Source organism: Gracilinanus agilis, chromosome 4 (assembly GCF_016433145.1).
Source record: "Gracilinanus agilis isolate LMUSP501 chromosome 4, AgileGrace, whole genome shotgun sequence".
Classification (NCBI taxonomy): domain Eukaryota; kingdom Metazoa; phylum Chordata; class Mammalia; order Didelphimorphia; family Didelphidae; genus Gracilinanus; species Gracilinanus agilis.
Window position 1 is genome coordinate 418,311,902 of NC_058133.1, and position 27,202 is coordinate 418,339,103.

The following is a 27,202-nucleotide window of genomic DNA, read 5'->3' on the forward strand; positions in this document are numbered from 1 at the left end:
TCACACCCAATTCTATCTACTTAATGAGGCTGACTAGTGATGGAAATATTCCAAAGGAGCTCCTCCTTCCTTTTCCAGGCTGGGCTACCTGTGTAAAAAGAGTAGCTTCTAAACTTGGTCTTAGTTGCAAGGAGGGTTAGAGAAAAACTTTGGGTAATATGTAAAGACAGCTGATTTTCTGTACATTTGATATCACAAATCATACTCTACCTTAAATTATTAGAACATGATTGGCATTCCATTAAAATAAATTTTTAAATAATATAATTTTGTCTTAAAGAGCTATATAAGCCATACCAAATTTCTGTGGACTAAGAAACTACCAAGTCTTTGGTAAACTTCTCTAAGGTAAAAGAGTTATTTTTTGTTGTTCTTGCCCCTTTAGAGTTTTTGAAAAGAAAAGCAATGATGTTTGGAAATGAATATTATACTAACTCCTGAGGAACAATTTGAAAAAGGGTGTTATTAGATCAGTTTGAAAACCACCAGGTGGCATTCTAGAGCTTAAATAGTCTCATTTGCAGAAGCAGTTGAGTTCTTACAAATAGATGTATATGAAAGTGAGAAGGCATGCATGATCCTCACAACTGGTCTATATTTTTATCTGTAAATGTAGAAAATTTGGGTTATTTTTGTCCCATTGGTCTGAAGTAATAAGCTATGATATAAGGGTCTAAAGTATATCATTTATATGAATATGTATTCATAAATATGCACACATATATCTTTAGTATAAATTCTTTCAACTTTTCATTTCATATGTGTAATGTTTGTCACCATCTAATCCAACTACCTATTCTGCACTTCTTTATATAAGCTATTAACAACTTAATGGAGTTATTATCTAAGATAGTTAGAAGAGGTGAAAAATTCTATCCAGAACTCTTAAGATTTGCTGTTTGTCAACCATAACCTGACCTTGATGCTTATATATACTGGGGAAAAGGTTGGAAAAAATGTAGCTTATTTGTTTGCATTCTATAAAGTAGACCTTATTGTGTAATTTATTTCTTGCCCATAGGAACTTTTTAATATCTTTGAATTCGATGGTATGGTATGGTATATTTAAAAATAAACATTTTAGAAGCTTTTCCAGTTTAATCAGTAGATATATGTAAAGACCGACAATATAGAAAGACTATATATATATATATATATATATATATATATATATATATATATATGTATATATATACATACACACACACACACACACACACACACACACACATTCAGACACACTACTTAGTGCTCTTGGATTTGTACTTCTTGACTTTAGTTATTCACATACTATCTGGGGACTGACTTTATCTTGTACAAAAATGAATTATTTTCATTTTTCTTCATTACACATTGAAATTGAATTTTTATATGAAAACTTATAACTTCATAGCCAATACTTTTAGAAACTTTGTGTTAGACAACATTTTTGTAAAGGACTTAACTTTGAACAATGATGGATTTTTAAATATATAAACACCTTTCTCACTTTTCTATAGATGAAGCAACTAGACCCCAGCTACTATGGCCTACAACTTAGAAGATTGGTTGATGAAAACTTGGAGTATTCCATTCCAGCTCTTTATGAATACATGCAAGAACAGGCAAGTTAAAGAAAAGCCTTCTTGAAATGGCACGGGGGCAAGAATAGTGGGCTTGAATTCCGGAGGTGCTGGTTCATATCCCTCCTCTGATATTTGTTAGTCATGTGACCATGAACAAATCAGTGAAGCTTTGAGAGTTTCAGTTTCCTTATCTTTGTAATGATGGCCTTAGACTGGATGGCTTTGAAGGTTCCTTTCAGCTCTAAATTTATGATCTTAGTTATAATATTGCCTATAAACTTTGTCCTAAAATTGTAACACAATTAACATCCTATATGAAAAATGCTCATTCTTTTTTTATATTGTTTTCTTTATTTTTTAACATTAGTGTTTTTTTTAAATTTTGAATTCCAAATGATCTCTCTTCCTCTACTCCCTCCTTGACTCCTTGAGAAGGCAAGCAATATGATACCCAAAATGCATGTGAAGTCATGCAAAACATTTCTGTATTAGCCATTTTGCCAAATAAAAAGCAAGAAAAATAAAGAAAATGAAAAAAAAATATGATTCAATCTATAATCAGGATTCATTGGTCTCTGTATGTAGATAACATTTTTCATCATGTGTCCTTTGGAATTGTCTTGATCAGCATAGCTATATAAGTCATTCACAATTGATCATCATTATAATGCAATAGTTCTGATTACTTCACTTTTCATTAGTTTATGTATGGTGGAGTCCAAACCCTTTGTCATTTCTTTTAAAGTATAATTCCTAATTATTTTTTTTTATTAGTAGAATTTATTTCCATGTACTTCAGCCCCCCTCCCCTCTCCATACAATAGAAAGCATCATCTGGCAAACAGTTATGTATGTATAGATTATGTCTTTCATGTTTCCATTTCTCTGGAGGTTAACATTTACAAGCTATTCTTCTGTATATTAAATTAAATCTGTAGCTGTATATAATGTTCTCTTGGTTCTATCCATTTTACTCTTCATTTTCTCATGTAGTTTCTTTCATGCTATTAAAATATTTGCTCATTGTTTCTTACAGTGCACCTTTTACCATCTCTTGTAGTACAGTATCTCATCAGAATCATATATCACAACTTATTCAACCATTCTCCAGTCAATGGACATCCCCTTTAGTTTCCAGTTCTTTGCTACTATAAAAAAAGCAGCTATAAATATTTTTGTACATATAGTTCTTTAGATCTAGTAGTAATATTGTTGGGTCAAAGGGTATGCATGCTTTTATAACTTTTTGGGCATAGTTCAAAATTGTTCTTTAGGAATGGTTGGACTAGTTAACTCCACCAGCAGTGTATTAGTGTCACTATTTTTACATATCTCCTCTAACATTTGACCATTTTCCTTTTTCTGTCAAATTAGCCAATCTGATAGGTGTGAAATGGTACTGCAGAATTATTTTAATTTGTATTTCTCTGATTAATAATTATTTGAAGCAATTTTATAGATTATCGATAACTTTGATTTCTTCTTCTGAAAACTACCAATTAAGAGCAGCAGAGCCAAGATGTGAGAGAAAGTAAACAGATCAACCTGATCTCTACCAAATTGCCCTACAAAAAAACCATGATATAACACCCCAAAATGAATTTTGGAGCAGCATAGCCCACAAAAACACAGGGTGAAATAATTTTTCAAGCAAAACAAGTCAGAAGGCAGGCACAAAAGATCTAGTATGCCTGGGTGGAAGTGAAACACAGAGCACCTAGGCAGTACCCACTGGCAATGTGCCTTGGACAAAGGAAACTCAGCAGCAAAGGTTTGTAGAACTTTTAGCCTCATATGGTAAGGTGTGTTACACAATTCAGAGTGAGATTGTAGAGGTCCCTTTGCTGTTTCTGGGTGCAAGATTCTTGTTGCTCTGCCCATATGCATATCCAGGCAGTAATTCTGGTAGGCATTCTTAAAGAGAGGACGAACACTAGTGCACACTAGCACTTGTAGCCACAGAGGAGCACAGGAACCTAGTTATAGTTTCAAGGGAGGAAAGAGTCTTTGTGGTTACTCATGACAAGAACAGGTGAGGAAGGTATTAAACATACCTTTCCTTACATCACATAATCTTGGAAGAAGTGAAAGCAGATAGATCTCCAGTGCCAGCTCTGAAGGCAACCACACAAAGAACCTGAAGTTTGGAACAATGCTCTCTTCACCATAGTCCAACTTTAACAGTTTATTTTAAATTAAGAAGGAAAAAAAGCTGGAAAACAAGCAAACAACAAAAAAAGAAACTCATTCTAGAAAGTTATTTTGGTGATGGGGGAAAACCAAAACATAAACTCAAGAGAATAAAGTTAATACCACTGCATCCAAAACCTTGAAGAAAACTATGTATTGCTCTCAATGGAGGAGCTCAGAAAGGATTTTAAAAATCAAATAGGAGAGGTAGAAGAAAAATTGGGAAAAGAAATGAGAGTGATACAGGAAAATCATGAAAAAGGTGTCACAAAAATACTGAAAAAATAAATACCTTAGAAAACAAGATAGGCCAATTGGTAAAAGATATAAAAAAATCTATTGAAAAGAACTTCTTAAAAAGCAGAACTGGCCTAAAAGAAAAAGCTATGCAAAGATGCCCTAAACAGAAGAATTTCTTAAAAGGCACAGTTGGCTATTATAGAAAAAGAGGAACAAAAATTCTCTGAGTAAAAGAACTCTTTCTAAGAGTAGAATTGCCTAAATTGAAAGGGAGATTAAAAAGCTCACTCAAGAAAATCATGCCTTAAACATTAGAATTGGGCAAGTAGAAGCTGACATCAAGAAACAATCAAAATCAAAAGAATGCAACAATAGAAGACAATGTAAAATATTTCACTGGAAAAACAAGTTGCCTGGAAAATCCAGGAAAGATAATCTATGAATTATTGAACTACCCAAAAAGCCATCATCATAAAAAAAGAGTCTACACATCATCTTTCAAGAAATTATCAAGTAAAAAACTGCCCTGATATTCTAGAACCAGAGGGAAAAATAGAAATTGAAAGAGTCTCTTAATCACTTCCTATAAGAGATTCCAAAAGGATAACTCCTAGGAATATTATAGACAAATTCCAGAACTCCCAGACCAAGAAGAAATATTGCAAGTAGCCAAAAAGTAACAATTCAAATATCATGGAGCTACAGTCAGGACAACACAAAACTTAGCAGCTTCTACATTAAAGGATTTGAGGGCCTAGAATATGATATTCCAGAGGGCATAGCTATGAGCTAGGACTTCAAGCAAGAATCACTTGCCCATAATAATACTTCAGGGGGAAAAATGGATATTCAATGAAATGGAGGACTTTCAGGCATTACTGGTGAAATGACCAGAGGCTGAATGGAAAATTTGACTCTCAAGTACAAGACTCAAGAGGAGCATAGGAAAGAGAAAACAAATAAGGTTAAACTGTTTACATACCTACATGGAGAGATGATTCTTATATCTCCTAAAAACTATAATTGTTAGGGCAGTTAGGAGTATACATAGAGGGCAAGTGTACGAATATGTTGAGATGATATAAAAAATAAAATTAAGGCATGAGAAAGAGGAATTCATTGGGAGGAAGGGAAAGGAAAAAAGAGTGGAGTAAATTATTGCATATAAAAGAGGTATGAAAGGTGAGGGGAAGATGGAGGGTGTGGGGAGGGGATTATTTGAACCTTACTTTCATCAGAGTTAGCCCTATGAGGGAAGAAATTACACAATCAATTAAGTATAGAAAGCTTATATTGTCCTGTAGGAAAGTAGGAGGGGGGGAAGAGAATAAGAGAAAGGAATTGAGGGCTGACCAAAAAGATAGTTAATTGAGGGAGGTTGTGGTCATAAACTAAACAGGTAAATAGGCTGGAGAGTAATACACAGCAATTGTAATGGTGCAAAATATTTTTACAAGTCCCTCTAATAAATGTCATTCTTCAATTGATAAATGGTCAAAGGCTATGAATAGGCAGTTTTCAAAGTAATTAAAACTTTATATGCTCATGGGGAAAAAATGTCCAAAATCACTATTAATTATAGAAATGCAAATTAAAACAATTCTCAATTGCCACCCCACATCTGCCAGATTGGCTATTCTGACAAAAAGGGAAAATGATAAAAATTTGAGGGGATATAGGAAAATTGAGACACTAATGCATTATTGGAGGAGTTGTGAACTGATTCAATCAATCTGAAGAGCAATATGAAAGGGCTAAAAACAACATATTTTTTTCTATCTCTATAACATAATTTTTGTTGGTTTGATTGGTATGGCAGAAGATAAGTACCTTAATTTAGGTGGTGTGATTGACATTTTTATTAAGTTGGCTTGGCCTATCCATGAGCTATTAATATTTCTCCATTTGTTTGCATCTGGTTTTATTTAAGTGAAAACTGTTTTTAAATGTGTTCATATAGTTCCTTTGTGTGTATATTTTGATAGATAGACAGCCAAATATTTTCTGCTAGCTATAGTTATGTTACTTTATTTTTTTGATGAGTTTAATTTTATATTTTATTTTTTCCACAATTAAATATAAAAACAATTTTTAACATTCATTAGAATTTTTTGAGTTCCTTATTCTCTCCCTTCTTTTTACTCTTGCCTTATTTCTTCCTACCTCTCCATCTTCCCTGAGACAATAAGCAATCTGATATCGATTTTAAATGTCTACATTTATTTAAAATGAAATTTTTCTTTCTTTTGCTGCTAGGTTTTATTGGTAATATATATGGAATTGTCAATGATTTATGTGGATTTATTTTATGTTCTTTAATTTTGCTAAAGTTTTTCATTGTTTCAGTTAGATTTTAGCTGTTTCTAGGGTTATCTATATATACAACAGTGATAGTTTTTTTCCTTTTTGCCTATTCTTATTACTTCAAATTCTTTTTTTCTTACTACTCTAACTAGCATTTCTAGTATAGTGTTGAATAATAATGATGATAATGGACATCCTTGCTTCACTCTTCATATTATTGGAAAGGCTACCAGCCTGTCCCTTTTTAGATAATGCTTGCTCTTGGTTTTAGATGGAATACTATTTATCATTTTAAGAAAAGCTCCATTTATTCCTTTGCTTTTGTGGGTGGGATTTAATTTAAGAAAGCCTTACCTTTTGCCTTAGAATCAATTGGTTCAAAGGCAGAAGAGTGGTAAGGGCTAGGCATAAAAACCCCCTTAAAACCAGCCTTTACTTTTATTTATTAACTCAATGTTTGTTTATTGTTTTACTTTCAATTTTTATCATCTATCCTTTGATTTTCAAGATTTCCATTTATTTGTATTTAGTTGGGGACTTTTAATTGGTTCTTTTTCTAGTTTTTAGTTGGATTCCTAATTCACTGATTTTCTCTTTCTCTCTTTTATTGATGACAACATTTAGAAATATACATTGACTATGTATTGCTTTTATTTGAATCCCACAAATTTTGGTATGCTGTCTCACTGTTGTCATTCTGTTTAATTATATTAATTGATTGTTTCTGTGGGAAAGTGCAAATTCCTGAGATATGCTTTTTAAATTAAGGAGCTTAGTTTGCATGCAGTTTTCTTATTTCTTAATGGAAAGGTTTTATCACAGTTTTTCTCTAAGAGATTTGCATATTAAATCTTCTGTTTTGAGTATTCATGAATGTCTTGTTTTGTGTTTGTGTAGGTTTATGATGAAATAGAAATCTTCCCTCTAAGTATTTATCATGTACTTCTTACTAAGACTGGGAATATAACTGATTTTGGTAAGTATGATGAAAGTTCTGCCTACAGATTCTTACTACCTTTCCTGCTCTTTCTCTCCATTTTAAAAAATAATAATTTTTATTCATTCTTGGAAATACTCCAAATATCAATATGAATGCTTACAAGTATCCCAACTTTTTCAGTGAGGACATTAAAACCAAAATATTGGTGGAAAAACTAAGTACAATTGTTTTATTTTTCAATATCTTTTTTAGTTTTTTTTTTTTAGTAGTTATAATTCAGAGATGTGAAAGTATAAGTAGTTGTGTTCCATCATTCACCCTGTCCTTGGAGTTCTGTGTCTGTGAACAGGTCATTTATTCTTTCCCTGTCTCATCCTCTAGTTCTTTAGTGCTATAATGAGGACAGAGATGTAATGGCTCTCATAAAGTATAAGAAATAAGATGTAGGAAACTGAGGGTAGAACATCTAATATGGCTAGCATCCAAACTGACACCAGCATTGTCCAGTATGTAATGCTGTTAAAGTTTATAAAGAAGAACAATGAACTGCTTGATTTCTATAAGAAATGGAAAGACCTACAAGAACTGATGTGGAGTGAAATAAGCACAATCAGGAGAACATTATACATAGTAATTGAAACATTCTGGGATGACCTTATCTAATCAACTTCACTAAAAGCAATGCAATAATCAAGGACAATTCTTAGGGACTTGGGAGAAAGATGCTATCTGCATTTAGAGAAAGAACTGTGGGAGTAGAAATCAAGAAGAAAACATAATTTATCACTTGTTTATATGGGTATATGATTTGGGATTTTGTTTTTAAAAGATTACCCTATTACAAAAGTGAAAACAAAAACAAAATAAAGTTTATAAAGCACTTGATTTCTTCCTTTTTTTTAAATTTTGGGATCTCTTTTAGGAAGTGATTAGTGATTCTTTCAGTTTATATTTTAACTTCTGGATATTAGACATCAAGGGGAGTTTCCTTTATAATTTCTTGAAATATGGTATCTTAGCTCTTTTTTCGATCATGGCTTTCAGTTAGTCCAATATTCTTGATTATTTCTCCTTAATCTATTTTGCAGGCTAGTTGTTTTCTCAGTGAGATATTTCTCATTTTCTTCCTTTTTTTTTTTTTCATTCTTTTGATTTTTGTTTATGATGTCTCATGGAGTCATTAGCTTCCTCTTGCATAATTCTAATTTTTATTGAATTATTTATTCAGTGAGATTTTTATACCTCTTTTTCCATTTTTTAGGTTCTATTTTTTAAAGTTGTTTTTTTTTTCTCTAGTGAATTTTTGCATTACCTTTCCAGTTAGGTTAATTTTGCTTTTTAAGGTGTTCTCAGTGGATTTTTGTGCCTCTTTTACCAAACTTTAATTCTTTCATTAGAATTTTATTGCATCACTTACAAATCTTTTGCCATTTTTTCCTCTACCGCTTTTAGCTTTCTTTTCAGAATTTTATTGTATCATTTTCATTATTTTTGGTGATTTTTTTTCTCTCTACCACTTTTAGCTCTTTAATTTTTCTAGGAATTCTTTTTTGGATTTAGTACCAACCAATTAGCATTTTTCTTTGAGTTTTTTTTTTGTAGCTGTTTTCCACATTATTGTCTTTTTTAAAAATTAAATTGTATTTTTATTGTCATGCAAAACACATTTCCATAATGTTCATTGTTGTAAAAGCAAACTCATACATAACAAAAAACCCCAAATAAAACCATAAGGATACTGATGTGAAAGATGACTCCCACATTTCTTTCTCTGGAGGAGGATAGCATTCCCCATCATAAGTCTTTCAGGATTGTCCCAGATCATTGCATTGCTGATAGTAACCAAGTTTTCACAGATAATCATCTTCCAATATTGCTGTTACTATGTGTAATGTTCTCCCAGTTCTGTTTATTTTTGCTCTGCATCAGTTTCTGTAGACCTTTCCAGCTTTCTCTGAAATCATTTTGCTTATCATTTCATATAGCATGCATAGTATTGTCTTCTCCTGAAATTCATCTTCCCTGCCCCCTTAGTAGCTTCTATGGTCAGATCCTTTTTTGTTGTTGTTTGCTCATTTTTCCAGTCCATTTTTTTTTTTTTACTTTGAATTTTATGTTAAAGTTGGGGACTGATCATCTAGGGATAGGAGGGGTGATAGTATCCCAAGCATCAGCCTTTTTTGTGCTGCTATTTTCAGAGATAGTTCTGGGTGTCAGCAAATTTTGGGTGCTTCCAAGATAGTATGATCCTGGGAGAAGTATGCTTTCTGCTCTCCTGGTCTATCCTTTGGTCTTTCCCCAGGAAAAGGCCCTGATCTACTGCAACCACAAATACTTACACTCCTTTTTGCTTTGGAAATATGATCAAGGGCCCTGCCCCTTTGTGACTGACCACTAGCATTCCTTTCCACCCTGGAACTGTGCCCCAGAACTGCATATGGGCAATAGAGTTGCCAGGCAGAACCAGCTGTACTCATTACCAGCAAAGGGTCCCTTGTAATCTCTTTCTGACTAGTTGTCTGACCCCCTTATTGTCTCTGGGCTAAGAGCTCCAGAAGCTAAGACAAGCCACCATGTTACAGACTTCTCCTGCTGACATCATATTTCTTAGGTCAAAAAAAAAATGTCTCACCCTGACCTTCTGTTGGCTTTCCCACTTCCCACATTATTTTAAAGTTGTTTGGAGGGGAATATTGGAAGAGTTTGGCTTCTCCTACCTCTCTCTCCCTAGTTTACAATTTAGCACAGAGTTACAAAATCTCTTGCGTTTTTCTCTAATCATTATATGGGTGTTTCACTCTGTCATCAAGTTTATCTAAAAGTTTTTATAGGTTAGGGGCCATGTTTTTTTTTTTTTCTTGGTATTTTCTATACTAACTAGAGTATTCATATACCTTAGATGCTCATTTAAAAGCATGTTAATTGATAAACACATTCTGATAAAGAATGACATTTTAATTTTTATTAGAGTTTATATAATAGATGTTTATATATCCCCTAGCTGTGCTAATTACTTTTCCTTCCCTTACTTAATAATGAATAAAGCTGTTTGAGATAGTAGTTGAAAATCTAATTTTCAAAGTTCTTTTTTATATTTTGTCTTTTTTTCTAATTTTGGAGAGATTATTTTCACCTTATGTAAGTTTACCTTTTATGTAACCAAATTTTGGCATAAAGTCATATTTTATGCCAAAATTTTATTTACATTTTTAATTTGATTGTTATAATTGATTTGAATGAATTATTTTTGATTAAAATATAATGTTATATATAATTATGTATATATGTGTGTGTGTTCATACACACACACACACACACACACACACACACACACACACATATATAGTTGCCTTTCTGAGACATTGAATTGTGAAGTACTTGCCTTCCCATGTCTGTTAAGTATATATGCTTGCATTATGGCTGTAACTAGACCCTGTTTACCATTCCTAAATTGCGATGAGGACACAGAAGTAAATTCTGTATCTTCTTATTGGAAAAGCTCAGCAATATAGTAACCTTTTAAGTTGTTCTTTTATTATTTTTATCCTAGGGTTTGCAGTTACAGCTCAAGTTGATGAACAGCAGCACCTCAGCCAAATATTTATAAGTGATGTTCTCCCTGATGGCCTGGCATATGGGGAAGGTTCGTATGACATATAGAATGTCATTGTTCTTATTTAATTGGAGTCTTTGAAGAACAAGCTTGCTCATGGAATTTTCTTCTTGCAGTTTTTCCAGAAAACTACTTCTGGGACTTTGATGAAAGTCAACAATAGTTTAATTAATGCTAGTAGTGTTTTATATATATAGACAGTGCGAGTGAAGGGATAGTTTACTTCCCAAGACTTCACCATCAAATGGACACAGGAGTAATTGATTAGGTAGTTTCAAAAATAGCCCCATTTTCCAAGAAGAATTCTCATTCTTACCTTTAGAGAGCAGAAAGAGCTATATTATCATGATAAAAGTCCTATATAACTTGATTTTTCTTGCATGTTAGAAACAAAGCAGTACCCACATATATAGAATAGTTTTACAGCCTTTTTCAGTCAGATGATATTTCTCTGGGAAATCTGCATTTTTCTTACCATGCTTCACTTTTTCTTCTTCCCAGGGTTGAGAACAGGCAATGAGATCTTGACTATAAATGGGGAAGTCATTTCTGACCTTGACCTTAGGCAGATGGAGTCATTATTTTCTGAGAGAAGTGTGAGGCTCACCCTGAAAACCAATCCTCCAGATACGAAGCGAACCCTGGGCACCTCCTGGTCAGACAGCGACCTTTCCAGGGACCAGAAAAACCTGCTCCCTCCTCCTAACCAATCACAGCTTTTGGAAGAGTTTTTGGATAATCTTAAAAAGAACACAGCTAATGGTGAGGTTTTGTATTTTCTTCTTCAATGATCAATAGGATCCTTTTAGCCTCTAATTTTGCTAAGAAACTTGGATTGTCTAATTTTTTCAAAGAACATTCTTTGCATGCATCAGTAGGAAAACAGATGCTAACTAAGTAAATTTCAGCAAAATCCCATGCCTTTCAGAAATTATGGTAATTTTGTGGAAATGGAAAATTATTATTTTGCACAAAAACTGCATTCTTTAATATGTAACATCTTTGAAAGCCACTCATAATATTTAGTACTGGAATTGCTCAGAGATTGAAGGCAGCCAGAATTGAAAGGTTTTATACACTTAGCTAAGTGTCTTACTGTAAGTTTACCCTCTTCCTATTCAATTACAGGAAAGCAAAAGCCTCATTCAAGAATATTTTGAATTCTTGAAAATAGGAATAGGGACTGAATTTGGGATTTCATAGGCATAGGACTCCAGGGTGAGGCAACTCTTTCTACCAATACAGAATGACATCTCTTTGTTTCTTGTAATTTTAGTGAGTTTGTTTAGAGAAGAGGTTAGGTGACTTCTCTAGGCTCTTCCTGGTTTCGACATTTATTGTGATTCAAAAACTGCCCTCTTGACATGACAAATGTCTACATAAATATCAGGTTCGTGATGTCCTGTAAAATTAATGTGTGGGGGTCACAAGTTATATAACTTTATGAAAAATTATACATAAAGACTATTCTCAAGATAAAGTTAATCTTGAGAATACTTGCCTGATGTTTTAGATAGAGAAAAATTGACCTATGCATTGACGTTTTGATTCTCAAGAAAACTAGGTCCCAGAATGTCGTAAATGAGCTGCTATTTCTCCTTTATTCCTCTGGAGGAGGCTAGTCAAGTTCTTTAGGAGGACTGCATCATTATCACAGATGCACTCAAAATAATTTTTAATTCTTAATTACAGTGGTAAATGTTTTCTGATAAGAATCTCAGCATGATTTCTAAAAATGAAGAAATAATCACAAAGAATAAGTTGTTAAGATTGATTTAATTGTAAAGCAAGTTTATTAGGTCATTTCTGAAATTAAAAAAATCAGATTGTAAGATTTGTGACTCAATAAGAAGCATGGTGCTTTCTCTTTCTCTCTTGGGGTCTTATTCCAATTTAAAATGCCATTAAATTGACTATTGGCATATAAAAGTGAGTGTCATAAAGCAAAAATTATTATGAAGCTAATTAATTACTTAGTTATATTAAGACCATCATTCAGCTTGCTGGTTTGATATTATGGGCCAGAATTACCTGGTGTGCTCAGTATAATAAACGTATGTGTCCATTCACTGGATTGATTATTCTTGAGGGATACATTTTCAACCTGTTTTAAATCTCTATATATTCTTTTATAATGAGAAACCACTACAGAGTCTGTAATACTCTTGCTACTGAGGAGAAATGCTCGGTGAACTTTTTGTCAGGTTTAGAAAGAATCAAAATTTGGCATGGTTTACCCTTTGTAAAAATTTGCCTTACTCTGAGAGAGTATCAAATATTTCATCATTGATTTACCTTCAGTGGCTTGAATTAGCAAAGATAACTTGGGTTTCTAAAGATCATCTAGCAAGCATTTTCTATTGTAATACTTCTGCATCACTTTAATCCACAGACCATTTCAATCAAACCCATAAAATTGGAAATTTGGATTTTTTTAAATATTCTCCTTTCTCCCTTTCCCCTGCCTCGTTGCCTTTTTCCTGCTTCATTGAGCTTTTATAACCTCTGTTTAGATCTGTCTTCTCTTTCTATTGCATTTTTAATCCTAAACTATAGTCATTTATGTATTTGCCTTGCCTCCTCTATTCAATTTTGAGCTTCTAAGGATAAGGACTCTATTATAAGTTTATATAAATATATAAAATAGTTGTTTCGTAGTTTGCTCACAGCCTATAGACAAAAATGTTTTGTACACAGATAGCTCTTAGTGTCAAATTAATTAAATCTAGTATGACTTAAATTGATCCTATGAATGTCTATATGAAATGCAGTAGCATATAGTGGAGTTTTGGCCTTGAAGCCAGGAAGCCCTGGGTTCAAGTCCCATCTCTAACACATACTGGCTATGGGACCCTAAGAAGGTCCCTCAATTTCTTAGTGCTCCACAAGTCTCTAAGGTAGGAGCTCCTTTTTTGTTTGTTTCTTTGTTTGTTTTTTACTCTTACCTTCTGTCTTAGAATCACTACTATGTATTGGTTCTAAAGCAGAAGAGTAGTAAGGGCTAGGCAATGGGGGTCAAATGATTTGTCCAAGGTCACACAGCTGGGAAGTATCTGAGGTCAAATTTGAACCCAGGACCTCCTGTCTCTAGGCCTGGCTCTCAATCCACTGAGCCACACAGTTGCCCCTAAGGTAGGAGTTCTAACCCTGAGTCTGTTAATTTGTTGGCTTTTAAAATATTGTTATGTGCATTTCAATGTAACTGTTTTCCTTCATAATTCTTAGTATTGTTGTTGTGCTAAAGGAGTCCATGATCCAAAAAAAGGTTAAGGACCTCTCTTCTAAAGTTATAAATTACAGAGGAAATGACAATCTTTTTTAGTAAAGAGATTTTCCTTATTCAGAAGTGTGCCCTGTGCCAATGAAATCCCAGATCCAGTCCCTCATCCTACATATGTCTGAAGTGGGGCATCTTTTAAAATCAAAACTAGCTTTTTCCAGCTAGTTTATATAATACATGTTAAGAACTGTATTGCTCATTTCCTTTCTAATTTTCTTTTTACCACATCTTCACCAACTAGTGGTAAAGTGATTTATTCTTCATTCTTGATTTCCATTTATAAAAAAAAGGAAAAATATTAGAAGCTTCAAACAAACTCAACACTTTTTGCTGTTTAACTAGCCCCCTTTCTGTCACCATACTTGTTCCACCTCCTCAATCATCTGTCTTTTGGTTATGTTTTTTGGAGGTTATGGAGGAGAGAAATAATCATTTGCTCAGATATTATATAAATGTGGAAATTCTGACTTTTCTGAGAATTTGAGCCAAGGTTAGTGTTTTTAAGGAGGAATTCAGTAGCTTTTTTTTAAGACAAGGCAAAAGACGAGGGAGGAATAGAAGGATGATGAGAAGGTGAAGAGAATTTTCTTGTTTACCTCAAAATTAAACTTTAATCAGGTGATAAGTACATATTAAGTTATATTAACAACCTCAATATTTTTGGGATAATTGTTTTTACTTTTCTAGCAAATTAGGTAACATTTAGTTTTCCATCTTGACAAGTCAAATAAGGTCTATGAAAAAAAAAAAAAGATTTGTTTAAATAGAATTGAAGAGCAATTTTCCACACACCACTCAAAATATACTTAGCAAGTATGACTCTGCTTTTCCTCAATCTTATTTTGCCTCAGCATTGCCAGAAGGCAGCCTGATGTACAAAAAGAAGAAAAGAATGACTGGGATGACCTTTGCCTGTTAATAAAAATGAAGCAACTGGCTTTCTATAAGGTAGTCTATACAGTAACACACAAAAGGTCTATTTTTAAGTAGAAACTCAGAGAATAGAGTGTGGTAGAAGAAGTGTCAAGAACTAGATGTTTGGGGCACATGGCAAATTTCATATGAGGGCCAAGGACAATCTCATAAAATATTTATTAATTCCTCTTGGGGCTTTCAGCCACCTTAGAACTTTTGGGAATGTATGTATATCTGTCTTACTCATGGATTATCCTTTCTTCTACATGTAGCAAAAAACTGTAACCTCCCTCTTCTTCACACTTTTTGTCACTATTTCCTTCTTCTCTCCTATCTCATGATAAAGTGGCCTAATTCTTTTACCAAGGCCAACCCTGTGCCTTCATAAATGGTCACATTCCATTCCATCTCAACATATTGCTTCCTGTGTCACTCCCACTCTATAACTTATTTTCAGTCTCCCTTTTCTCCTGCCTCATTTCTTACTGCCTACAAATACACCCATGTCTCTCTCATCCTTGAGTAAAAACCCTTCCATCCATGCTATCATCTTATATCCTCCAAGCCCTTTATGACTAAACTCCTGAAAAGGTCCATATGCAATAAGTATTTCCACTTTGTCTCCTCTCAGGCTTTCCTTACTCCTCTATAATCTGGCTTCTTACCCCATTTTCCACTTAAATTATTCTCTCTAAAGTTACCAAAGATTTCAGTGGCCTTCTCCAAATCTTTAACACCCTTAACCTCTGTCATCTTTGATACTATTGATCATGCTCTTCTCCTTGATATTTAGGATGCCATTTTCTCATAGTTCTTCTTATATGACCAATCCTCAATCTCCTTTGCTGGATTTCCATCCAGATCATATCCTTTAATTATGGATGTTACACAAGACTCTGTTCTGGTCTCTTTTTTCCTCCCCTTTTTATATATACGACTTCATCTGATTTCATCAAGTCCCATGGATAGAATTGCCATCTCTGTGCTGTTGCTTCTCAAATGTAGCTATCCTGTCCCAGCCTTTCTGATCACCTCCAATACCTCATCTACAACTGCCTTTCAGACATTTTGATCTGGATGACCAGGAAACATTTTAAGTTTTACATGTTTAAAACGGAACTCATTATCTTTCCCCCTCAAATCCTCTTCCTTTCAAACTTATCTGTTACTTTAAAGGGCAGCACCATATTTCTAGTCCATCCAGCTTATACCCTAAGTCATCCTGGACTCCTCACTATCTCTCACCCCCCAGATCATTTCTGTTGCTGAGACCTATGAATTTCATCTTTGCAAAAGGTCTCCTTTGTGCCCCTTCTCTCCTCCAACACTGCCTTTTCCTCAAAAGTCCTGTAGAATTTAGGCCTTTCCTACCTTTCCCTTCTCCCCAAACTTAACTGGTTGTCCTTATTCTATACAGTGGCACAGGGCAGCCTCCAGGTTCACATGAACAAATACTTCATCTCTGGGTTATGGACATTTTTTCTAGCAGTCACCACATGCCTGGAATGCTCTCCTTCCTCATTTTTGCCTCCCAGCTTTCTTTAAGTCCCAACTAAAATCCCATATTCTAGGCTCTAGAGGAAGCTTTTCCCATCCCTTCTTAATTCTGAATGTCTTCCCTATGTTAATTGTGTTCTATGTGCCTTATATATGACTTTTTTTTGCATGTCTTCTACCTCATTGAATTGTGAACTCCTTGAAGGCAGGTTCTATTTTTTCCTCTTTTTGTGTCTCACTGTGCCTGGCTTAGAGCAGGCATTTAATAAATGTTTATTGTTTGATGACTTAATATAGGACTTTTGTAAATATGGAATATATAAGATATATCTATAATGTGATGAAGGCCAATTTTTGTGTTTAGCTATGAAATTTTTCCATTACCTTGTAGTAATACTTTGTACTCATCACTTTTTCCACCTGATTGACCTTTTTAGACCTGACCCACCACCACCTTCATGCAGCCCACTTCATTATTTGACCAAACTTGAGTGGGCTGTAATTTACCTGAGATGCCTCTGCAGACTCAGAAGCATCATTACAAGTTTCTGGTGCTGTAAATGAAGCAATCATAATTACTTCATACCTGGGGGAAGGGCAAGACAACTCTACTGACATTTGGAATTCCTGTGTGTGTGTGTGTGTGTGTGTGTGTGTGTGTGTGTTTGTATGTGTAACTTAACAGAATTCATCCACCTTATACTTTGCCTAGGAGAGGGAGTACATTATTTTGAGCTTTTGAAGTTGATCTTTCCTCTCTCCTAACAAGTTTGCATTGATACCACAAGAGGTTATAGCTTCCTATAAAATTAAATCAAGTCTTTGCTGCTATTGTTCAGTTGTTTGGGGCTTGTCTGATTCTTTGTGACTCCATTTGGAGTTTTCTTGGTGAAAATACCAGAGTGGTTTGCCATTTTCTTCTCCAAATCATTATACAAATGAGGAAACTGAGGCAAACAGGGTTGAATGATTTGCTCAGGGTCATACAGCTAGTAATTGTCTGAAGCCAGATTTGAATTCAGGAATAAGAGTCTTCCTTACTCCAGGCATGGCACTCAATTCATTGTACTACCTACATGCCCCTAAAATCAATTGTTACTTTTTGTGAAAAAGGTTGGTCTTGTCATTGACTTACTACTTGGGTTACCATGGGTCATCTCCTTAACCTCCCTTTGTCTCATTTCCCTCATGGAGAGTTTGATTAAAAGGTCTTTGCAGTTCTTCCCCCTCTAGATGTGTTATTTCCCTAAGATTCTTGTCTAGGTCTCTCCTTTATCCCATCATACCCTACCTTCTATTATACTTCTCTGAGCATTTACTGCCTCCCAGCCCAAATACTCTATAAAATCCACTTGGGCTTCTTAAGGTCCAAGACTTTTTATCAACTTTGCATCCCTAGGCTTTAGCATGATACCTTGAACATCTTTGGTCTTTAATAAATTTCTCTTTAATTGGATTGTAACATTTGTATTATTAGAGAATTGTGTTGTAGAGCTATGTAATGTTTCTCACAAAATTTCTACAAGGTTGATGTTCAATGTTTTGTTTCCTGATAAGTATGGCCATTTGATTCTTGCTGTTAAGTTGCTGAAATCTGGTTTTATTTATCTACTGTGAAAACAGAAGAAATGTTCATATGCTGTATTTCACTTAATAGGAAATATGAGTGAGGATTTTTTAAACTTGGGATGAATTTTAGCAGTGGCATTCCCTAAAGAGGCCAGTATTATTTTGAGCCAACAGACCCATCCTTGAGGGCTAAACCTGCCTATATTGAGTTTCTGTTAATATTGCCTTTGTGATTTATATTTGAAAGTCCTTTTCTAGAATATATCCTCTTCTGAAAAACCTCAGCAATTTCTAGGTCTCATTGGGATTAAAGTTTCAGAATGATAGTCATTACATAAATAATGAATTGACTGTAGCCTTATTTACCATGTAGAAATGGAATTCCTATTACCTTTTGAAATATGGAAATATATTTAGTAGGGGCAATGCATGAAAAAAAAAGAAAAAATACCAACAATCTAGTTACTACCCTGGGTGCTATATTCCTAGCTCAGTAAATATAAACTAGGCCTAAACTATACCTGATGAGAAGCTTATTAAGAGACTCAGAAGTAGGCATGTATTTTCTTTCACTGACCACCTTTTCCATATTTACTTCTTTCTTTTTGTACTACTGAGTAGAAATAGAAAGTCTCTAGCTACACAAACCCACTCAAGTGCAAATTTGTTCTTTGGAATTATTTTCTCTTGGAATTATATGCCCCCCTTTTACAAGTTTTCATGAACTAAATAAGTATGGAGCTGGTTCTGATATGACTTGTAGAGAGGGAGAAAGGGAAGGAGAGAGAGAAAGAGAGAGAGACAGACAGACAGACAGACAGACAGACAGACAGACAAGCATGGGGGGAGAAGGGAAGGAGAGACAGAGAAATGGAGGACATTTTGTCTTCCATGGAAGAATATGACGCGTCTAAGAGCATTTACCTAGGAAAACAGACTGTTTTTGTATAGATTTGCCATTACTCTGTTTGCCTGGCTTACATTCAATATTCTCTACCTAGATGCAAAAATCATATCAGTGTTCCGAGATATTTGGTACTTAAATTATTTTTTTCCAGATCTAATTGGAAAGTATTGGATTTTTTTTTGTTTTGTTTTTTGTTTTTTTGGTAACAATCTTTATGTTCCCATAACTGTACCCAAGTACTTTTCAGAGCACAGGTAGTTTTTAATACAGTGTTGGGAGGAGTCATGGCTTCTTAATTGGGGAGTAGGGTAGAAAGAAAGTTAGAACTTTAATAGAACTGTATTAGAATACATTCATTTTTCTGGAAACCTGAGTATTATAGAGGAATATTATTGCTATGTATTTTACCTCTATAAGAATGATGATGATGATTCTTTATATTTGAAATTGTACTTGGTTTTTTTCAAAGTACTTTCGTTGTACTTACATTGGCAAGCAGAATATTAGGGTAGAAAGCACTACATTTAAGTCCTCTCTTTTTCTGTGTGATCTTCAGAAGGTACTTGACTTGTGGACTTCAATTTCCTTATTTATAAAATGAGGAATTCAGGCTAGGTGGTCCAACTATGTTTATGAACCTACATACACTTTGTATTGATCCTCATAACTCTATAAAAGGAACAAAGCAAAAATCACTCCCATTTTCATATTAAGAAACTATAACTTAGAACATTTAAATAATTTGCCCAGTATCAAACCATTAATCCCTGGCCTGAGCCAGGACTCAGAACTAAGTCCTGATGGACAAGCCAATGTCCTTCCCATTACATCATCTTGCCATACTTTATATAATAAAGCTGCCAAAGCTTTGTTTTCATCAGATAATGGGTTATTTGCTCAACCTGCACTGGGGTTTATTTACAGTTTTAGAACAACTACTATGTATCATTTCAATAACTTTACATTTAGTTGTAATTTAGAATTAAGATTAAATTCATTGGAATGGTCTTATGGTATTACTTGAGCATGTTAGATTGGTCTTGAAATATAAGATATAAAGCCCACTTGGATTTGCTCCACATGTAATAGTTTCATTACTTTGAGTCTAGAAGATTTTTTTTCTTATGTGGCCCCTTTGTAAAGTTGCACATGCCAAATAACATATTAAAGGAATTAGTTAACCACTCTCTTGTTTTGTTTTATTTTGAATCTTACTAGCATCTTGAATAACATGAAGAATTATAGGTAATTTAATATGGTTCTTATTTGTTAAAAAGGGGAACATACAATCTGTCTTTTATCTACTTTACTTTTCTCAAGGATTTTATCATGTTTTTTGTTAGTTCGATGATGGAATTTCTTTTAGCTGTTGTAAATAACAGTTGTATTTCTATACATTTTTCCATTACAAATTTTGTTGATGCCTTTTGTTCTTTATATCATAGTCAATTCTCATATACCCTTCCCTCAAGAAAATAAATAAACCTCCCTTGTAACATGGAAAAATATATGAGTGAAACCAGATGCAAAGAGTAGCTGTGTCCAACTGTGTATGTAGCATCCCACTGCTGTAAATGGCCTCTCTCTCTTTCTTCTATTGTAATCAACTCAGGGACCAAAGGATATGTGTGTTCTACCCACCACATATCCATTTGGGCTCCCTAGAAGGCTGTACACTAGACACTTTGGGTTATACTATGACCCTTGAAATGGATTTATTATAAAATAACCTTCACTTTTGCCTTAATTTTGATTCTAGACATGAAGTATAAGGATTTTTTAAAAAGAAGAAACATAGTAAATGAGGAAAAGAGTAGTGTGTATGTAGAAAGTAATTGTTAAGTGATTTTTAGGGAAAGGGACCAATAGCTGGGGGAATCAGTGAATGCATCATGTAGAAAGTGACTTTTGAGCTGAGCTTTGAAGGAAACAGAATTTTTAGTCATAAGTGAGTCATTCTATGTATAGGGGATAGCCAGTGTGAAGGCAACTGAGGCAGGAAATGAAGTAGCAGATAGGGGAGCCAGTTGCGTCAGACCACAATGTGTATGGAGGAGAGTATTTTTCAATAAGGTGAGGTGGGTAGATAGGGGACAAATTATAAAGGGCTATAAATGCCATTCAAAGAAAATTTTATCCAAGAGATAATAAGGAGACATTGGAGTTTATTGAGTAGGGAAGTTGCATGGTTAGATTTGCAAAACTGAACTGTTTATTCTTTTTTTAAGTGAGAAAGGAGATACCAGCATATAATCTTAATTTTGAACTCTAACATGTAAAAATAGTTTGTTTGAAGTGAAACAAGGTTCCTTTTCTTTGTCATTCTGGAAGCTGTTACCAGCCTCACAGTTCTGGGCAGGAAACTGTTCTCTTAGGAAGAAAGCCTTTGACATTTAAAAGCCATATAGGAATTCCTAGAATATTAGAGAAGGAAAGGACCATAGAGACCATTTAGTTCAACGTCCTCCTTTTATTAATGATGAAGGTTGAGGAAGATGAAGTGATCTATTATATTCATGTTGTATAAAGTAAATTTAATAATATGAAACATAAGAGATTCTGCATGGTTGATTTTTTTTTTAACCTGAGAAGATGCTTCTGAAATGCAGAGAATCAAAGAAAGATAAATGAAGAAAATGTATTTGTCATTTCCCAATACAGTTGTGAAGGTGATAAAACTCTGTATGTCATGAATTAAAATATTCTTAATTGATGAAAGCCAAAGTATTCTTGAATAATTCTTTTGCCCCCACTTCTACATAGAGTTAGCTCCAATTTGTAAATTGTCCCATTATGCCTTCCCTTTGGTCTTGCTTGTTTCCCTTTGACTTTTTGTAGCTAGTCTCTTCAGAGGGAGTTAAAGCTACTGAAAAGATCCTGAGCTGGAAGATTCCTCAGAGGTCCAAACCTACATTCAAGCAGAAATCCTGTCTACAAAATTACTTTTTCTTCCTGTACTGGTGCTTACAAATAGAGATAATAAGCACATGTACAGTAATATATAATGTCATTGCATAATATATCTTCCACAAAAGTATTACCCTGATACCTTATCACAATGTGGCCAACTTTGCCAGTTGTTCTCAGGCTCTAGCAAGTCTTCCTGAACTAAAGGGGTTTTGAATACGGGCCAAGTAACAGACTCTCTTTTGGTTGCCTGAAGATTAGGTTAACTTCTGTTTCAACAAGCTCATTACCAAGTGAACTTTAGGGCAATGGATTTTTCAGTCCCAGCATCTCATTAAATCTTTCTTCTTGGTCATAGGAGGCAACTGGGTATGACAGTGGAATGAGCTGTGGGCCTGAAGTCAGAAAGTCTTGAGTTCTAATCTAGAGTCAGATACTCATTGATAGTCTGACCCTGGGCAAATCAAGTCACTTAACCCTGTTTGCCTTAATCTACTGGAGAAGGAAATGGCAAACCATTCCAGTATCTTTACTAAGAAAACCCCAAGGACATTGTGGTCTGCAGGGTCGTGAAGAATTAAACAGGACTTAATGACGGAATAAGAACAACAACAACTTGGGCATAGAAGAATGGAGGGATTGCCCACATTGAGAAGGTGATGCCTCCTTCAAGTAATGAAATATGATAAATGCATTGGAGAAGTGTGGAGATAAGTGATATGTGTAATAAGGACACTAAGTCATCATCATTGTGAGGAATCAGAAAGGGCTTCTTGCAGAAGGTGGCAGGCATTGGAGATGGACTTTAAAAGAGGAGTCGGAAATCAGTCAGTCAAGAGAGAGGAAGGTTGGATGTTTCAGCAACAGGGCACAGGGTAGGCAAAGATGTGGAGTCAAGACTGGGATGTGGAGCATAGAGCTTATGGAGGAGAAAAGTATGTGATAAAATTCAAGAGAGAGAAAGTGGTGCCAATTTGTAGGAGCCTTGAATCCCTAGTAGATAGGAGCAAATCTATGCATATATATTAGCATAGAAGTGATAGAAGGTTGTGCATATACTGGAAGTCCTATTAGACAGTTAAGATAACTGAAGTGAATTGTATTAAGGGTTTATAAGTTCTTGGCAGTATGAATACAGAAAAGTGGAAAGATACAAGCAATATTATAGAGGTAGAAGCAACAAGACTTGCTTACAGAATGGATATTTTCAGAGCATATAAACTCCTTGAGGATAGGAACCATTTCTTTCACTTTTGGCTTTGTGTATCTCAAATACTTAGAACAGTATCTGGCATATAGTAGGTCCTTTAAATGATTTCTATTTTTTCAGGCAGCCAGGTGGTACACCGAATAGAAAACCAGGCTTAAAATAGAAAAGACCTGAGTTCAAATTCAGCCTCAGACACTTACTAGCTGTGTGGCTTTGGGCATGTCACTTAACCTCTGTCTGCCTCAGTTTTCTCATCTGCAAAATGAAGGTAATAATAGTACCTCCCTCCCAGAATTCTTGTGAGGGTCAAATGAGTTCATAATTCTAAAGCACTTTGCACATAGTAAGTGCTATATAAATGTTAGCTATTAATTATTGATATAGAAAATAGGTGTGGGAAGAGGGACAGGTCAATAATCACTTTTCTAGAAATAATTTGGGAATGTTCTATTATTTCTAAGGTCTAATAGTAATATGATGGGATGTGCTTTCACTTTACTTGGAAACTAAAAATGAAGTTAATGAAAGAAAACTTTTCTAAAGTTAAAAAGAAATTATCTCCCAATAAACTCAGAACTTTTCTAGTTTGTAGCAGGTGTGAGTTAAGACTTCTTAATAATGGTAGGTTGTCTACAACCTAAAGATCATAGGGAACTTTAAAAACATTAATTAATCCCTACATCACCCTGCTGGAGCAGAGGCATGTTATTATCATTTTAGCTTCACAGCAGGGTAAACTGAGGTACAGAGTCACTAAATGACAAGTCACTCAGAGAAGGTCACTTAGTCAGCAGCAGAACCAGGAATAGGATCTGCATATTGACTCACCTACCCTGCTTTTAGAAAGACCACTTGCTTATTTTCTCAGGCATTTTCCTATTGATAGATTTCTCCTTCCACCCAGAGCTCTCAAAATTACAGCATCCAGAGTTGATAAGGACCTTAGAGGCCAGCTAGTCTAACATATAGCTGAAGAAAAATTCTGTCTATAACAATTCTTGCTTCTAATATAAAGGCCTGTTTTGCCACCTAATTGTTTTGTTTATTGCAACACTGGTGGGTGTCTCTGTAGAGTGTGGAACTGACTGGCTATCATGTAATACTTTCTGCCTCATCTATCTCCTCCCTATCAGGGGTTGAGGGATTTAGTATTTGTGTGTATAAACTAGCCATATTCAATGACAAAAATTAACTCACTATTAGCCTATGAATAATATGATGACCCTCAGGTCTCTGCTTTTACTACTTTATAGAGTTTACTTTAGGTTTAGTTTTAGTTTATATTAGGTAAAAGTTATTAAACAATCACTATAGTTTCAGAGCCCCCAGTTAGGAAAATATATAACATTAAGATAGGAGTTTAGTTTCTTTTCCTTAATTTAAATGTTGTATATTTCCAATTTAGTCTTAGCTACTTTATATTTGTAGCAAAATCAGTATCAGGAAAAGCTTAAATTAAAGAAATGAAGAACAGCATATTATAGTGTCTGTTTCTGGAAAGACATGAGAAGGGAAAGTTGGTGGGAAAAGGAAACCCTTTAAAAAGAAAAAAATCTTTATAATAAAAACTTCTGACAAAGGTCTAATTACTCAAATATATAAGGAGTTAAATCAATTATACAAAAAATCAAGCCACTCTCCAATTGATAAATGAGCAAGGGACAAGGATAGGCAATTTTCAGATAAAGAAATCAAAACTATCAATAAGCACATGAAAAAGTGTTCTAAATCTCTTATAATTAGAGAAATGCAAATCAAAATAACTCTGAGGTGCCACTTCATACCTAGCAGATTGGTTGACATGATAGCAAAGTAATAAATGTTGGAGGGGATGTGGCAAAATTGGGACATTAATGCATTGCTGGTGGAGTTGTAAATTGATCTAACCATTCTGGAAAGCAATTTGGAACTATGCCCAAAGGACTTTAAAAGACTGCCTTCCCTTTGATCCGGCCATACTACTGCTTAGTTTATAACCCAGAGAGATAATAAGAAAAAACACTTGTACAAAAATATTTTTAGCCATGCTTTTTGTGGTGGCAAAAATTAGGAAAACGAGAGGATGCCCTTCAATTGGGGAATGGCTAAACAAATCGTGGTATTTGTTGGCAATGGAATACTATTGTGCTAAAAGGAATAATGAAGTTGAGGAATTCCATGTGAATTGGAAGGACCTCCAGGAATTGATGCAGAGTGAAAGGAGCACTTTATATACAGGAGAACCTTATATACAAAGACAGATATGCTGTGGCACAATCAAATGTAATGGACTTCTCAACTAGCAGCAGTGCAATGATACAAGACATTTCTGAGGGACCTATGAGAAAGAAAGCTATCCACATCCAGAGAAAGAACTGTGGGAGCAGAAACGCAGAAGAAAAACAACTGCTTGATTACATGGGTGGATGGGGATATGATTGGGGAATGTCTTAAATGATCACCCTAATGCAAATATCAATAATATGGAAATAAGTCTTGATCAATGACACATATAAAACCCAGTGGAATTGTGCATTGGCTATAGGAGGGGGTGTGAGGAAGGAAGGGAAATAACATGAATCATGGGAAAATATCCTTAATCAATGATTTAATTAAATAAATAAACTTAAACTAACATATGTATATATATGCATATATATATATATATATATTTATATATAAATTTCTCTCAGTAAGAAACAAGCATTTATATAAGTGCTCCAATCTGGGAAGCCCCCTTTGTTGACCTGATGACCCACTTCTCTTTCTTCTCAGGCTCAACTGAGTTCTCCTTTCAGTTTTTCTATTTAACTTCCATTCCTATGCCCACTGCTTAATTTCAGCTCATTTTATTAAGTCCTAGGCAAGTCCAGGGACACAGTCTACCCCATACCTACTCAGCTCATATAGTTCCCATTTTTTTCTCTCACCCTATCATTTTATAGAATATGTTGTGTGCTTCTAAAAACTCCTGGGCATGATTCAATTCTGCCTTCCAGTTCACACAGCTCACAATAGTCCATATTTTTTGAGAGCCAAAAAAAGAAGTATTCTCTTTCTAGATTATAAATTCCAGGATGGCAAACAAGTTTTCAAGCTCACATTATACCAGAAAATAGAATTTCCTTCAGGAAGGCATTTAAAAGTTTTCTTCCTTTTTCCTTCCTTCTGATGAACTAAATCTGTACTGCTAATATTTCCTTTTAGAATTCTTTTAATAGCCTGGTATAATTCTTTGAGGTCCCTTAAAAACCTAAATTATTATTGTTTCTCTGTAGTCTGTATAGTTTTGTGTGTATGTGTTATATTCACATCTGTACATATACAATACATATGTTTAATGTCCTTTGTTAGTAAATTTTCTATCAGAAATTTTTAAAATTTTCTTTATATCAATAGTGATAATTTGGCCACATAACTTTCAGTGACTAGAAAGTGTGTGTTTCTAAATAGTCTATTCTTTTCTTCTTTTTCTATCATGCGCAAGGCACTTTCATATTGGTCATTGTTAAATAGTCTATTCTTAATATTTGGACTGTCCCTGGTTAGCATAAACAATATAGCAAAATATTACCAAAACCATAGTGTAAAAGTACCAGTTCCAGGGCCTATCTCTTTGGTCTTTTTTCAAAGGCATCAGATTGTAGAGGATAGAAGGCTGTTCTTGGAGTTAGGGAAGAGCAGAGTTCAAATTCTGCTTCTGAACATTTATTAATTTTGTCACTCTAGGTAAGCCACTGCTCTAAGACTTATTTCCGTCTGTTAAAAAAGTAATATTTTCCCTCCAGGTAGTTGTGAGGATCTAGGAGAGAATATAAATGAAGTACTTGGTAGATTCTAATGTAGGTACAAATGTTAGCTGTATCTTTTTTTTTTTTTAATTTTTAGTAGCAAGGTATTAGAAACAAAGTAGATGCCATTAATTGGGGAGGAACTAAACAAGAGTTACATGGCCTTAGTGGAATGTTACTATGTTGTTAAAAATGATGAGTATCATAAAAAGAGATAGGAATATATATATATATATATATATATATATATATATATATATATATATATATATATATATATATATATATATATATA

General features: G+C 34.3%; 1 protein-coding gene across 1 annotated transcript in view; it reads left to right on the forward strand.

The window, feature by feature from the left end:
• The window catches only part of TIAM2 (TIAM Rac1 associated GEF 2), a 153,816-nt gene that overhangs the window by 55,582 nt on the left and 71,032 nt on the right, over window positions 1–27,202 (forward strand). The window contains exons 8-11 of the mRNA XM_044675470.1: window positions 1,500–1,604; window positions 7,197–7,275; window positions 10,790–10,882; window positions 11,354–11,614. Coding sequence (XP_044531405.1) covers window positions 1,500–1,604; window positions 7,197–7,275; window positions 10,790–10,882; window positions 11,354–11,614 — 538 coding nt within the window. The remainder of the gene's footprint in view (window positions 1–1,499; window positions 1,605–7,196; window positions 7,276–10,789; window positions 10,883–11,353; window positions 11,615–27,202) is intronic.